At 33.2% G+C, this 13,322-nt stretch overlaps 1 protein-coding gene across 2 annotated transcripts in view; it reads left to right on the forward strand.

The window, feature by feature from the left end:
• The window catches only part of LOC136026280 (V-type proton ATPase subunit C-like), a 55,019-nt gene that overhangs the window by 12,156 nt on the left and 29,541 nt on the right, over positions 1-13,322 (forward strand). For both annotated transcript variants that reach the window (XM_065702670.1, XM_065702671.1), the window contains exon 4: positions 11,649-11,835. In XM_065702670.1, coding sequence (XP_065558742.1) covers positions 11,649-11,835 — 187 coding nt within the window. The remainder of the gene's footprint in view (positions 1-11,648; positions 11,836-13,322) is intronic.

A 13,322-nucleotide genomic window follows, 5' to 3' on the forward strand; every position in this document is an offset into this window, starting at 1 on the left:
AAATTTTGAAATATTATTTTTATTAAAATAAAGTAGAAGGCACAGTTAATAAATAAAAGTAATTACTAAATAATTAATAAAGTAAGAGTAAATTATCCAATAAAAACACTTAAATAATAAAAATAAAATAAATTATGAATTAATAAAAAAATAAAAATAAATTCAGAAATAAAAAAATAATTAAATAATGATAATAATTAAATTAACATAATAATTAACAAAATAAGATATTAGGTAATTAACCAATAGAAAAAGTTGTTGATAAATAAAGAAATCATTAAAATTTGGCCTGAGAATTTTATGGGAAAACGGGGGGATAATCAAGATTTTGCCCTAGGCATAAGAGAGGCCAGAATTGAAAAATATGTTTCTCATTTTCCTGCAATCCATAATTTGTTAAAATTTGCAAAACTCCATTTCTTGCCTTGTAAAAGCTTCTGTGATAGCTTTGGCATATATCATACTTCAAAATAAACCGATTTTGATTACGGAACATAAAGATTGGACTCATTCACACATAAATTCAAAGTTGGAGTCCCGTTTTTAAAGTAAAAAATGAAATTGTATCACTGAAAAGTGATGCAATCATAAAAAGACTGTTTTTACCCGAATATGGCTAAAATGCTTTCTAACATAACTTCTGTGATAACTAATAAGTTTAGAACCTTCAAATTATTGTTACTGTTGCATTTACAATTTGTTTGACAAAATATGCCGCAAAAATTAAGATCGGCAATCTTTCATAAAATTGAATTTTTTTTCCCAGCCACCTACAATGTACTGTTAGTTCCTAATAACCCTTTTTATGCATAATAAAACTTGTCTAATTCTGAAAATTTCTGAAAGCCATGGCTGCCTCATCAATGTGTCATTGAATTAGCCAATTGGTTTAGAACTATTGAACTATGCTGGCTGTTACATTTTTACGATTTTTTTTATTCATTTTTTGTCTTAACAAAATATTTTGTAGTAAATTATGATCAGTAGTCGTTCAAAAATATAAAATCTTTCCTGTCCACGCCATCTATAATTTACTGACGGTTGTTTAACACTTTTTTTTTTGATTTTTCAAACTTATAATCTTGAAAATTTCTAAAAAGCCTTCACTGCCCAGGATGGTCTATTTCATTGAATGTCTGTGATAAACAAACGTTGTTGGCGTAGATTGTAATTCACGATTTTTCAAAATCAAAGAAAAATGTGTGTAGGTAAAAAAAATATACAAGATTCCTTGCAAGCATGTGAAACAAATTTTGAATTCTGGTAATGCTATTTTTTTTTCGTTATTATTATTTTAATTTCCATAATAATAGGAGTTTATGTAGTAATAAATAATAGGAATATTATCACTAATTATATATAATTAATAATCCATTAATTACTATTAATAAGTCAATAGTAATTAGTGATAGTTTATAAGATTACTATTTATTCTATTATAATATCATAATAATTTGATTCATAATGATTTTCCTCAACTTATTTAGAGAAAAAAGTTTCTTAAAAGACCGAAAATTCCGAGCGCAGAAAAAGCCAAAAGGATAGAAAAGAATATCTCACAAGCCTTAAAGTTTAAATGCTGAATACTGATGTTGTATCTTCAATTTTATCAGTTTATTTAGCCCCAAAATTTGTCTCATTAGAATAAACATTTTGAGTGTCTGAAAAGGAAAAATGTAATAAGTGTTTAATAAAGCCGAAGCTTTAAAAGTCATAATAATTTGTATTATAAGAATTAACGAAGTAATTACTATTATTAATAATTATTACTAAGATACAGTAGGCTTATTATACATTTATGTAATAATCTAATTATTTTACAGTGAGTTTTTATAAACGGACTTGCCAAACTGAGTTGAGCCACAGGTAGTAAAAACCTGTAAAGCAAAGTGAAAATATATTTTTTTTTTTTATTATTATTAAAACACGGGAGACTTATTTTGTAAGTTCAACTAATGTAATTTATATTTCTTCTTTTTTTGGAGAAAACGAAAGATTCTCCAAAAGTTTATGTTCTAAGAATCTAGATCTAAGAATATGCCTGACTGGACATGGAAATGTTTTGAGTTATGCTATTGTAATTTTAAACTTTTTCACAGAAAGAGTTTCTCATTTTTTTTTTCATCCACAATACTATGCTATAGTGCGTGGAGTAACGCATAGAAAACACATTAAAATAGAAATAGAAAATACGTGTATACAACACATCAAAAACACTTGTAGAGTAACAAATAAAAAAAATATGGAAAACTCTTATTTAGTTAACAGTCAAAAAAAGAAAACACACATAGGGAACACTAATAAACATAGAAAACCCTTATAGAGTAACACATAAAGAAACACACATAATTGAAAGAACCTTGTAAGGCGGTGTCGCGGAAAATTACGAACTTGAGCTATATTTACTACAAATATGTATTTGACTCAAAATCTCTTTGATATTGGGGCACAAACACTTGCTTAAAAAAGACTTTGTGTAATTGGCAATTTTAGATATTATGTCTGAGGTTTTTCTATTAGGGTGAGTTGAGATGCACTGCTAGAAAAGTTTTAAGTGGCTTTCACACCCCTTGCGTAATTCCTTATGATAAGCAGACAAGTTTTGTTAAGTATAGCTTTTAACATTTAGACAAGTCCTTTCGTGCTAGATATCCATAAAATCACATCATAGTCTAAAATCACCACGAGCAAATTATTTAAAATTATTCTTGTGGAGTAGAGATGGAGATTGAAGCTCTGATGACGATTTAATGTGGTCAGAAGGAGGCTGTCTAGGAAAAGTTTATTAATGTTTTTTTTTTTTTTTTTATCTATAAGTGGATCCTTCGAAATTTCTGTTCTGTCGCATTTATCTTTACTTTTCCATAACGTGACAAACCTACACCACGTAAAGTTCTATGTAGAGCACGATTGTTCTTGTCACTGCCTAGGTCACGGACAAAATTTGCTCCATAAGACTTGGTCGTGTTAAAGGTTCTACAACGTAGTTCACCCTTCGCCTGTAAAAACGGTCAAGAAAAATTGATGTGGTGTTCACTCCATAGCGGTGGATGTTTTAAGCCCTGTCTTATTTGGCAGATTAATTTAAATCTTACCGACTTACTTATGGTAATTTATAGGTTTTATGACGGAATGTGAAATTATCATTAGCCTGTAAATACGGTCGCGGAAAATCCGTGTGCGTTCACTCTATAATGGTGGCTATTTTAAGCCCCGTTTTGTTTGGTGGATTAATTTAAATGTTTCCGACTGAAGATACGGAACAGATTAATGGATCATCCTTGAATAATTCCAATTTATTTAAGGAGCCTAAGAATTCAAATTCCGTCCAGCGGTTCCCATTATTGCTCAAATTCAAAAAGAATTTTATCTGACTAAAGAATTTGTCAGATCCAAAGATGAAGCCATCTGCTGCAGCTGTTTAAATGCTACACCTAATCAACTATGTGCTATACCAACTATCTTTTCAGTTTTAGAGTGATTTTGGGTGGGAATACAAAACCAAAAAAATCCCTGGAAATAAGCAAATTATAGTGTAAACATAAGAAATTATGGATACAGTGGTAAGGATCACAAAATTTATAGGGGTACAAGCTTAAATGATCCTCCACATGAGAGCCTATATGTTGAAGATAGGGGATGAGTTCAAAAGAGATTACATTTTCGATAAAATTTAACCTTCTCAGCTTATTAATTTTATCTTAAGATAGTGCTTGAAGCACAAGCGATGCCTGCATAGATGTCTGCTTGTGCGGGGGAGCACACTTTTTTGTAATTGAGCTATAGAGTATTAAACCGTACAGGGGTGCCAATTCCCAAAAATGCAGGGTGGGTGCGAACTCATTTTCAAAATCTAAGGGGGAGGGGGTGCAAAATTTATTTTTCAAATTTAGGAAACATTCTTTAGATTCTTCGATTTTTTTCAGTGAAAATATCAAATAAAAATTTCTCGTCAATTAAAATGATAAAAAGGTGTTTTTCAAAATCTAGGGGGACGGTTGGGGGATGAAAAAATTTAGGCGGACTAAGCCTAAAACTTTAGGCTATTCTAAATCTTGTATTAGTTCTCTAATGCCAGTCCGAATGAATGCCAGAAACGCTACTTTATCCATTTTATTTTACGAGCCTCAGACGTCAACGCATATCCAGTGTTTTAGTTATTGCCCAAGAGCGAAGAATAATTGTTATGTTTTTGCTTGCTAAGACAAGCCAATAGACTTATTAAGGTTGGGCTTGAGAGCTCTCATTGTTTTAAGCACCTTTGATTTAACTAAATTAGCTCTTACTTAACTAAATTAGGTTATATTCTTTTCATTTATTTTTTATTTGTTTAAGGTAAAACTGTTTTATGTAAGGATGAATAGCACTCATGAAAAATAAATGATCATTATTTCTTAAAATCTGAAACTATGAATGGTCCATCATTTTAAATACAGAATTATGGTATATTACCGTAAAAAATTTGAAAATCAGCCTTGGAGCTGAATGTTGAAGTGTTTCTAGTCCCTGAGAACCCTGTCCCCTTTTTCACTTAGATAGGTTTGCGGTGTCACCAATTACATGAACTTAACCTTCTGGTCTTGAGAATAGACAAGTTTAATAAATCTATTGTTTCCTAAATAAATAAATAAAGGAACAGCTCCTACCAGAGATATTACGAATTTTTAAATAATGAATTGAGAAAATAAATAATAGTTTTTCTTCCAAAACGTAAATTTTAAGTTTTTAATCCTTAACTTCTAATATTTTGTTTAGTTTATAATTAGTAAGTGTTTCTTAAGGGCTCTTTTTTTGGCTTAGAAGACTTACCGTCAGATGGTGAGTGAATTTTAGGCTGGTTGAACTGGACCATCGGATTGTTACTGATGGTAGATTTACAACATATGGATTACAACATAACTCTTACAACATAAGGATTCTCCGAAGCTAAAATTGCATCATAAAATAAGGAGTGTATGTACATGTACTTTTTAGCAGCGTAAGTGGTATCAATCCTCAATATAGCCTGTAGTAAGTGCATAGGGGTGCCTCCCACGCTCTAGTTCTGCAGGCTGCGTTTCTTTTGCTCATATGTAGTTGACCTAGGCTAACCCAGCAGTGCCAAGTTGGCACTGCCAAGGCCGGATCTACAAGGGAGGCTACCGGGTTTGACCCCACCCTAAAATTTTAGTCCGACTCGTAAAATGGCAATAATAATTCATATGAGCATACAAACAAAATACCCCCCCCCCCCAAAAAAAAAAAAAAACAATCTGTAAACTCTCTTGGGCACTGGTGTTGCATCTGTGGCACATGTGCTTCGACTTGGCATCAGTGTGCCTACGACACTTTCGTTTCACATTTTAGAAATAATCCAGCAAATTTTCATTCTGTTTTTTTTTCTTTTCTTCTATTTTTAGGTGCTTGTATTTTTGGTCTTTCGTCTATTTTCCCTTTGATGCAGTAGTTTTTTTTCTTGTTTTTCTTTATTTTTATGACGTTTTATCAGTCCTTTCTGGTGCAAGTTTCTTTTGCTGGGAATTTTTTTTCAAATCTTTGCAGTATTTTTTTTTTTATCTCCCTGTTCATCTTTAATTGACAGTAAGTCCTCTTCTTGTCAAAGAGATGTCGGATACTAACGATAAAGTATTTGCTCAAACAGAAAAATATGTCAGCCAATTTTGAAATTGCTGCACGTGCTAATGGGACCATGTTGAAGTGATTTTCAAGACATCGAATTGTGACAAATTAAAAGGAAGATAAGCATGGAGACGGATGTCTCAATCATATTTATTTCTGTTTTTAAATAATATACTGTTATTCTGTTCTTAAATTATAATTTTATTTTATATATTCAATTTTTTATTCTCTAATTTCATTATATTTTAATCGAATCTATTTTTAAATATTTCGATATATTTTAAGTACGTTACAGTTAAACCATTGTTCTTAAATTTGCCGGATTAATGAAAAAAGTGGTTGTTTTACGTTTTAGCAGGGGCATTTTTTTTTTTTTTTGGGGGGGGGAGGGGGAGGGGGCAATTGCCCCCTCCCCCCTAAAATGGAGAAAAATATATTGTATAGACCATGCCGGTTGACTATCCAGATATGGACCCCTTCTTACCCCCCAGTATAAATGCTGGAGCTACTCTCCTGCTTTTAGCCCCCTAACATTTCAAACGACCTTCTAAATTCAAGTCTTATTTTTTTTTTAATTTCATCAACTTACAAATAAAAAGTATTTCCAAAGACTTTACATTTAAAGTGCCTAAAAAAAGACTAAATAAAAAGTTTCTCAAAAACTGTAACTTCAAATACTAAATTTAGGTCTTATTGCTTCAATTCTGTTAGGTTATTTAACCCAAAGAAGTGCATCATGAGAATAAATACTGAGTGTTTCAAAAATTATAAAAAAGGTATTGCAAAAAATAAAAGCTTTAAATAGCCCTCTAGATTCAGGCCATGTTATTTCAATTTTATTAGTTTGTTTACCAAAACAAGTTTCTCTCAAGATCTTGTATTTTGACCGTACCAAAATACGAAAAGAGTAAAAAAAAAAGCGTCTTACAAAATTAAAACATCAAATCCGGGTCTTATTTCGTCAGTTCTATTAGGTTATTTAGCCTCAAAAAAAAAGTTCCTCACTAGAATAAACATTTTCAGCGTTTAAAAAATGTAAAAAGTGTCTCATAAAATCCCAGCTTCAAAAAGCCCTCAAGTTCTAGTAATAGTTCTTCAGTTTCCTCAACTTATTTAGAGAAAATATTTTCGTAAAAGGCCGAAAATTCCGAGTGCAGAAAAAGTCAAAAGGATAGAAAAGAATATCTCACAAGCCTGAAAGTTTAAATGCTGAATTCTGGTGTTGTATCTTCCTGTGTTCAATTTTATCAGTTTATTTAGCCCAAAATTTGTCTCATTGGAATAAATATTTTGAATGTCTGAAAGGGAAAAATGTAATAGGTGTTTCATAAAGTCGAAGCTTTAAAAAGCCCACTAAATTCAGCTCTATATTTCTTAATTTTATCAACTTATTTAGCGAAATATGGTCTCACAAGACAACACATTTATTGCAACAAAGATGTTTTTGACAACCCGTTTGAAATAATGTTCGTAACTTCAGTTTGAATCATTGAATCACCTTTTGGCGATTGCATCATATTAGCAGTCAAATTCTAAGGTTTCTTTTAAACCCATGTCATCCGTTCGTTTTTGACCTAGAAAAGCATATTCCTCCTACCTGACTAGTTTTGACAGTTCCTTTCATTTTGTCAAGATTGTCAGTAATTGAGAGGGGGAATTCCTAATCCAAAAAATGGCGTTAGCATCCACTTTCTTTGTTTTTCAACACGAACAAAGATTACTGTACTTCTTCATTTTCATGAACTTATTTAGCAAAAAGATTGTCTCACAAAAACGGAAAATTATTGCAGTGAAAGCACGTCGTGGACCTCAGCATCACACAATTATGGCTTCTTAACATTTGTGGCTGTTATTTGCTCTCCCTAATAGCACCGTTTTATTTCCATGTATGAACTAATATAAATAAATGATCGTATGTTAAGTCGCGAGCCAGGTTACTTGTGCAGCGTCGATGAATCGTACTTATTAATTGGGACAGTTCCTCCCATTCTGGCTCTCAGGTATGATGCCCATAATAAAATTTTCCACTTTACGGCAAATAATGAAAAGAAAACTCTTTTCTTTAACGAAAAATTGGTATTAGTCATTTTGCTTCAATTTATGGAATTTGAGGGAGTCCATAAATTCAAAGCCCTATGGAAGCTCAAGTTCAAAGCCCTCTGGAAGTTTCGTTCCCCATGACTATTTTTTTGTAATCGATCCATCTTTTTATCGAAAGGAAGACGCAGACATGCAGGAGGTGGGTAACCCCTCCCCTTCTTGAAGTCCTGTGATACCACATTTTTAAATCACAAATTTTCTGCTGTATAGATTAATCGTGCATTCCTCCCTCCCCCCAAACAATCCGCCTATCTCAAAATTTCTATCAGATGCATTTATGGAAAATATGAAGCGTGTGTGTGGGGGGGGGGGGGCTGCACTCCGATCACTTTGACTCCTTAAAAGGAGACTAAAATTTCTGATTACCAATCCAATGAGCCACCTCCGAAGCTTATGCTGCCACCCTTTCTATAAAAAACTTTATATGTCCCCATGGTATAGCTTATAACTCTTGCCCTGAGGGCTGTGGGGGGCGGTCATTCTCAACGACATATTTTCTGGGCTTTTCAACTAGCTGAATAAAATGCCTATCTCGAAAGTTTTATTGGATGTGTTTGCGGAAATGATGGGCGTGGGGAAGGCTGGTTGCCCTCCAATCACTTTTCACTGTTAAAATAGGAATTAGTCCTTTCAGTTTCATATTGAATGAGTCCCTTTTAAAGTTTATACGATAACACCTTCTATACAAAGTGCCCTGGTCTAAAAAAATAAACTGTGCCCCCGTCGCCCTTTACTTAGGCAGCGCTATTGCGCTTCCCTTGATAAAATGAAAGGAATGTTAAGATAGTTAGTTCATGTTTTATGGATTACAATTGCCAAAATCGTACTTTCCGGCGATCCAACTGGGGCCAGACGGAAAGCAGAACTACCTCGAGTAGGATCGGAGAAGGTCAAAAGAAGACTTATAGGAAATAATAACATAATGAGAGGGGCCTCTGGAACTTAAAGGTCAGATATCTTTTGTACATGGACAGTTGTATTTAGCTTCCCATTGGTGGTTTCCTGAACTCAGCTCAAACACTCGAACAGGGTTATTTGATCTGTTTTTTTTTTATGTCCTTGGTATATAAAAACCTTGAACGACCATATACCTGTTCAGTGACACCACACGTTTTAGTTCAAGTTCCTTACTCCTTACTACGATCCCAACTACTATACTTTTACGTTTGATTCATTTGTCCAAAGGCAAAGTTTCAAAGCACAAAATATAACAAATTAAATTAAGAGTGGTTCAACTTGAAATTTATCGGAAGCCTTAAAGAGCAAATATTCAAATAATTTTTTTAGATTTTATAATAAATCGTAATCAAAGTAAAATTTCCAACTGACGCGTCAATGACAACTAAGTAAAAATTGCTCTCGGACACTTTTTTATGCTGAAAACAAATACATTTTAAATGTTTTTATTTTTTTTACTTTAATAAAAAAAAGAAAAATCAAAACTTTAAGGAATAAATATAAGTATATGTATATTAAAACTGACAGTCCACAGTCATTTGTTTTTTATTTTTTTCAGTAAACTGCAGTTATGTTCCGGTCTTGAGAGGGCATGGAATTTGTCACCCCTACTTATGTTACTTTTTGCTTTTTTTTAGTTTGACTGGGTTATTTATTGTAGTTTTGTTCGTTTTCAGTTTCACTTATTTATAGATTGTGATTTGTTGTAGTTTTACGCTTGGAAGATTATTTGGCTTTATTTCTGCTCATTTTTGGCTTATGAAGCTCTTTACTTTTCTTTGAAAACCTTGTTTTGTGGAAAAAGTTTGTTAAATTAATCCCTAGAAAGAGGGACCGAGCCACATATTTCGCATCGCTTATTTATGAATGGTTGTCAAATGAGAATCTAAAACTAAAAAAAAAAAAAAAATACCTTTTTGCTAATAAAAGCCCAGCATGAAAATAGAAACGAAATACTGTTCCAGTGATTATTGAGATTGACATTTGCCAGTTCTGATTGGGTTTTCGACGATTTTCCCCGTACCAAGATTGTGCTCTTTGGATTAGCGATTGTCAAGCTTGTGAATTTTTCTGTGCCAGTGTGAATCTTTCATTTTATTTCTGTGGCACACCTAAAGATTCTTAAAATTTGTACGGCACACCAAAGAAAAAAGATAATACACGATTAAAAACAGCATTTGTGGTATTTTGCTAAAATATTTGTACCAATTACAGACACCTAAAAATGTGGTATTCACTTTAAATAAAGAAATTCCACTAAAAATCTACTAAAACCCAAGAAGTACAAACCGTTGGAAAAGTACATGCACTGAATATTGTGCAAATTTACTGTTTTATCTAAAAACATCGCCATATTACTATTAGTTTCTCTAATGTAAATCTCCTCGGTAAACCAACTGTAACAACCTCGAACCAACCTCGGCGATCCTAAAAACTAAAAATAATATCGGCCAATCTGTTAAAATCATTAATAAGATAGTGCGGACAGAATGATAGTCTGCGGATATCATGCATAATACCCTAAACTTTTACTAAGTGGTTGTAGAATATAATATATTCAGCACAGATCCGCATAGGCCATGATAGCAAAAAAAGTATACAAAATCACTCACAACAAAAATGAACTTAAGCCCCATTTACAAACGCTTCTCTATTTCAAAATAATCTTCCTTTATCTTGCCGACCCTCCGTTTGCCAAATAAAACCCTTTTTAATGCATCACTACCCGGAAGTATCTTTCCACATTCCTAATACCCAATTGACACTTTTTCGAAATTCCTATCATCAATCCTTCTTGTACCAATCCCAAAAATATGTCAATTAAGTCCTCCAAATCCCCACCATGGCACATACAGTGTTCTAGATCCAGTTCTGCAATTTTAATGCCAACGATGAGGTGAATGCTGTCGAGCAATTGGTTTATATGCCTGGATGTATTTTTTTTATAGACACATGTCATTGTTCACGTACTCCCTCTCTTTCTCTTTTTTATTCTTAACTTTGGAAAGAGTAGAAAATCCTGTCTTGGTTAAGTATGAGTTGAGAAACTGTAATGTAACTATTCATTATTTTTTGTACTGGTTTAATTTCGCTTCGAGGTATATGGCACAGTTGCGTAAATTCTTAAGCAATGTCACTTCAGCATAACCATTTAATGCTTAATCAATACGTGGCACGGTAGCGTAATATGGTAGTGCAAATGCTTCAGCCTAACCACTTCATGTCTAAGCAACATGTTATATGGTAGTGTAAATGCTTAAGTAATACCACTTAAGTATAATCACTTCATGCTATAGCAATATGATGTGCAGCAGCATAATTGCTAAAGCAATACTATTTAAGCATAACCATTTTATGCTTAAGAAATATGTTGAACGGTAGCGAAATGTGGTAGCGTAAATTCTTAAGCAGTATCTCTTAAACATAACCACTTCATGCTTAAGCAATATGTTCACGGTAGTGTAAATCCTTAAGCAATACCTCTTTATGCTTAAGCGATATGCGGAACGGTTGCGAAGTATGATAGCGCAAATGCTTAAGCTGTACTACGTAAATATAACCACTTCATGCTTGAGCAATATGTTGCAAGGTAGCGTAATTACTTAAGCAATACCACTTAAAGGTAACCTCCTCATGCTTAAGCAATATGTGGCATTCTAGTGTAATATGTAATGCATCTGTAGGGAGGATCGAAGTTCAAGTCTGTCTGTAGTAATGAACTGTTGAATTCATAGCCACTTCATGCTTATGCAATCCGTGGCACGTTAATGCAATATTTTTCGTTTAATTAGTCACTGTAAAACACCAATATTGCTTGGACGAATAAAATTGATACAAATACCATATTTACACTTCTCTGTCTTTTTCTCTCTCTCCCTCCCTTTTTCCTCTCTCTCATTTCTCTCTTTGTCTCACTATTCCCGTTTGTTTTTGCCTTCCATTTACTTTTTATTTACTTTTCTTGCTTTTAGGTGCATTGGATGCGTATTTAACAAATTTTCATTGGGATGCAGCTAAATATCCGACCAAACAATCTCTCCGAACCATATCAGAGATCATTGGCAAACAAGTAAATCTAATTGACGCCGAATTGAAAACGAAGTCAGCTGCCTATAATAATTTAAAAGGAAATCTTCAGAATTTGGAGAAGAAGAAAACGTAATATCATCTTTTCTTCTTTTTATTTCCTTTCGAGAGACTTGTTCGTGATTTCGAGTATCCTTGAGCTAAAGACATTGTATTCAGTTCCAGAAAAAAGAATGAACGGTTCATTTTTCAATGAAAGTAGAAATGATAATCCAAAGGTCATTTTGACTTGTTTTCACTTTTTTTTTGTTGAATTAAAAAAGATAATCTGAAGGTAATTTTTTTTAAACACATCTAATGTTCTTTAAGTAATACTCGCGTATATTTCTTTATTACATTATTTGTAATTAACAATATCTTTTGAATTTTTCTTTTAGAATATAATAATTATTTTCCTAAAGTTTTGGAATTGTGAAAATTCATTAAATGGTTTAAAGAAACTGAAGATGAATTTAATTGTGTAAAAAAAAGAAAAATATTTAATACTCGCATGTAGAACAGTTCAAGAACTTTTCTTTCGGGCGATAGTTCGCAAACTACGTTCACAAAAAATGCAAAACCTTGGCGCGCTCCTTCTATTAAGTGGTCAAAAGGCTCAAAATAATAGAAGAACTGTGCCAAAAGTCATATCTACTCATAGAAGAGGATAAGGGACTGGCCCCATGAAGATCCATTTTTTCGTCTTTTGACGCTCCTTCCTCTTCCCACTCCCACGAAATTTGGGTCTTCCCTCACCCGAAAAGCTGAAATATTATGATGCTTGCTATAATATACTCTTCGTATGACTACCTATATTTCGGGTTTATCGAACTTCCTCTTCCTCTGAAATAAGTCCCTGCTTACTTGTATAGTTTTATCCTAAGCTTTCCCGGGGTACTGAATTTGGGAATTTGTTCATAATATCTTCGGGTAGTAAACCCTTTTTGTCTTTGACTTTGCAATAATCTACTTTCAAATTAAGCGAGTATTCTAGTGAAAAGTAGGAAATTAGTACAGTTATTCAGCACTATATCAATGCCGAGGTGAAATTAATGGTAGATTTGTAACATTCTTGCGCTAAAGGGCGAGAAATTGCAAGAAAAATATGATTTTGTCCCATTTGTTAAGGTTGCAACGAAAGAAAGTTCAAGACTGCTAGGGCATGTCTTATGGATGAAAGAAGCCAATTTTTGCAAAATTCTGCTTTTGGGAATCCATCATTGGGCGTCTTGGTGCAGGTTAGGAAGAGGCCATAAAAAAGGTTCAAAGTAAAAAGTAAGGTTCAAAGTTCCTTTGTGGCGTATCCAGCCGTTTGTAGTTAGGTCAAAATCATGTATGGGCCGGGTGGCTGTTTGAGCCAGAAGGCGAAGTATAACCTTACGAACACAGGGAGTGAGATTCTTGTTACTCAGGCACTTTAAAGGACTGGAAAATCTACAAGCTCTATATCCTGTCGAACCATCTAACATGTTCTGTTTTACGGAAGTGTTTCGTCTGAACATCTCTAGAGAAATCAGTGTACTACCAATTACCTTGGTATAGGAGATTCGTACCTTCTTTAGGTGTCTTATCTGAGAAAT

This window comes from Artemia franciscana, chromosome 4 (assembly GCF_032884065.1).
Source record: "Artemia franciscana chromosome 4, ASM3288406v1, whole genome shotgun sequence".
NCBI lineage: Eukaryota > Metazoa > Arthropoda > Branchiopoda > Anostraca > Artemiidae > Artemia > Artemia franciscana.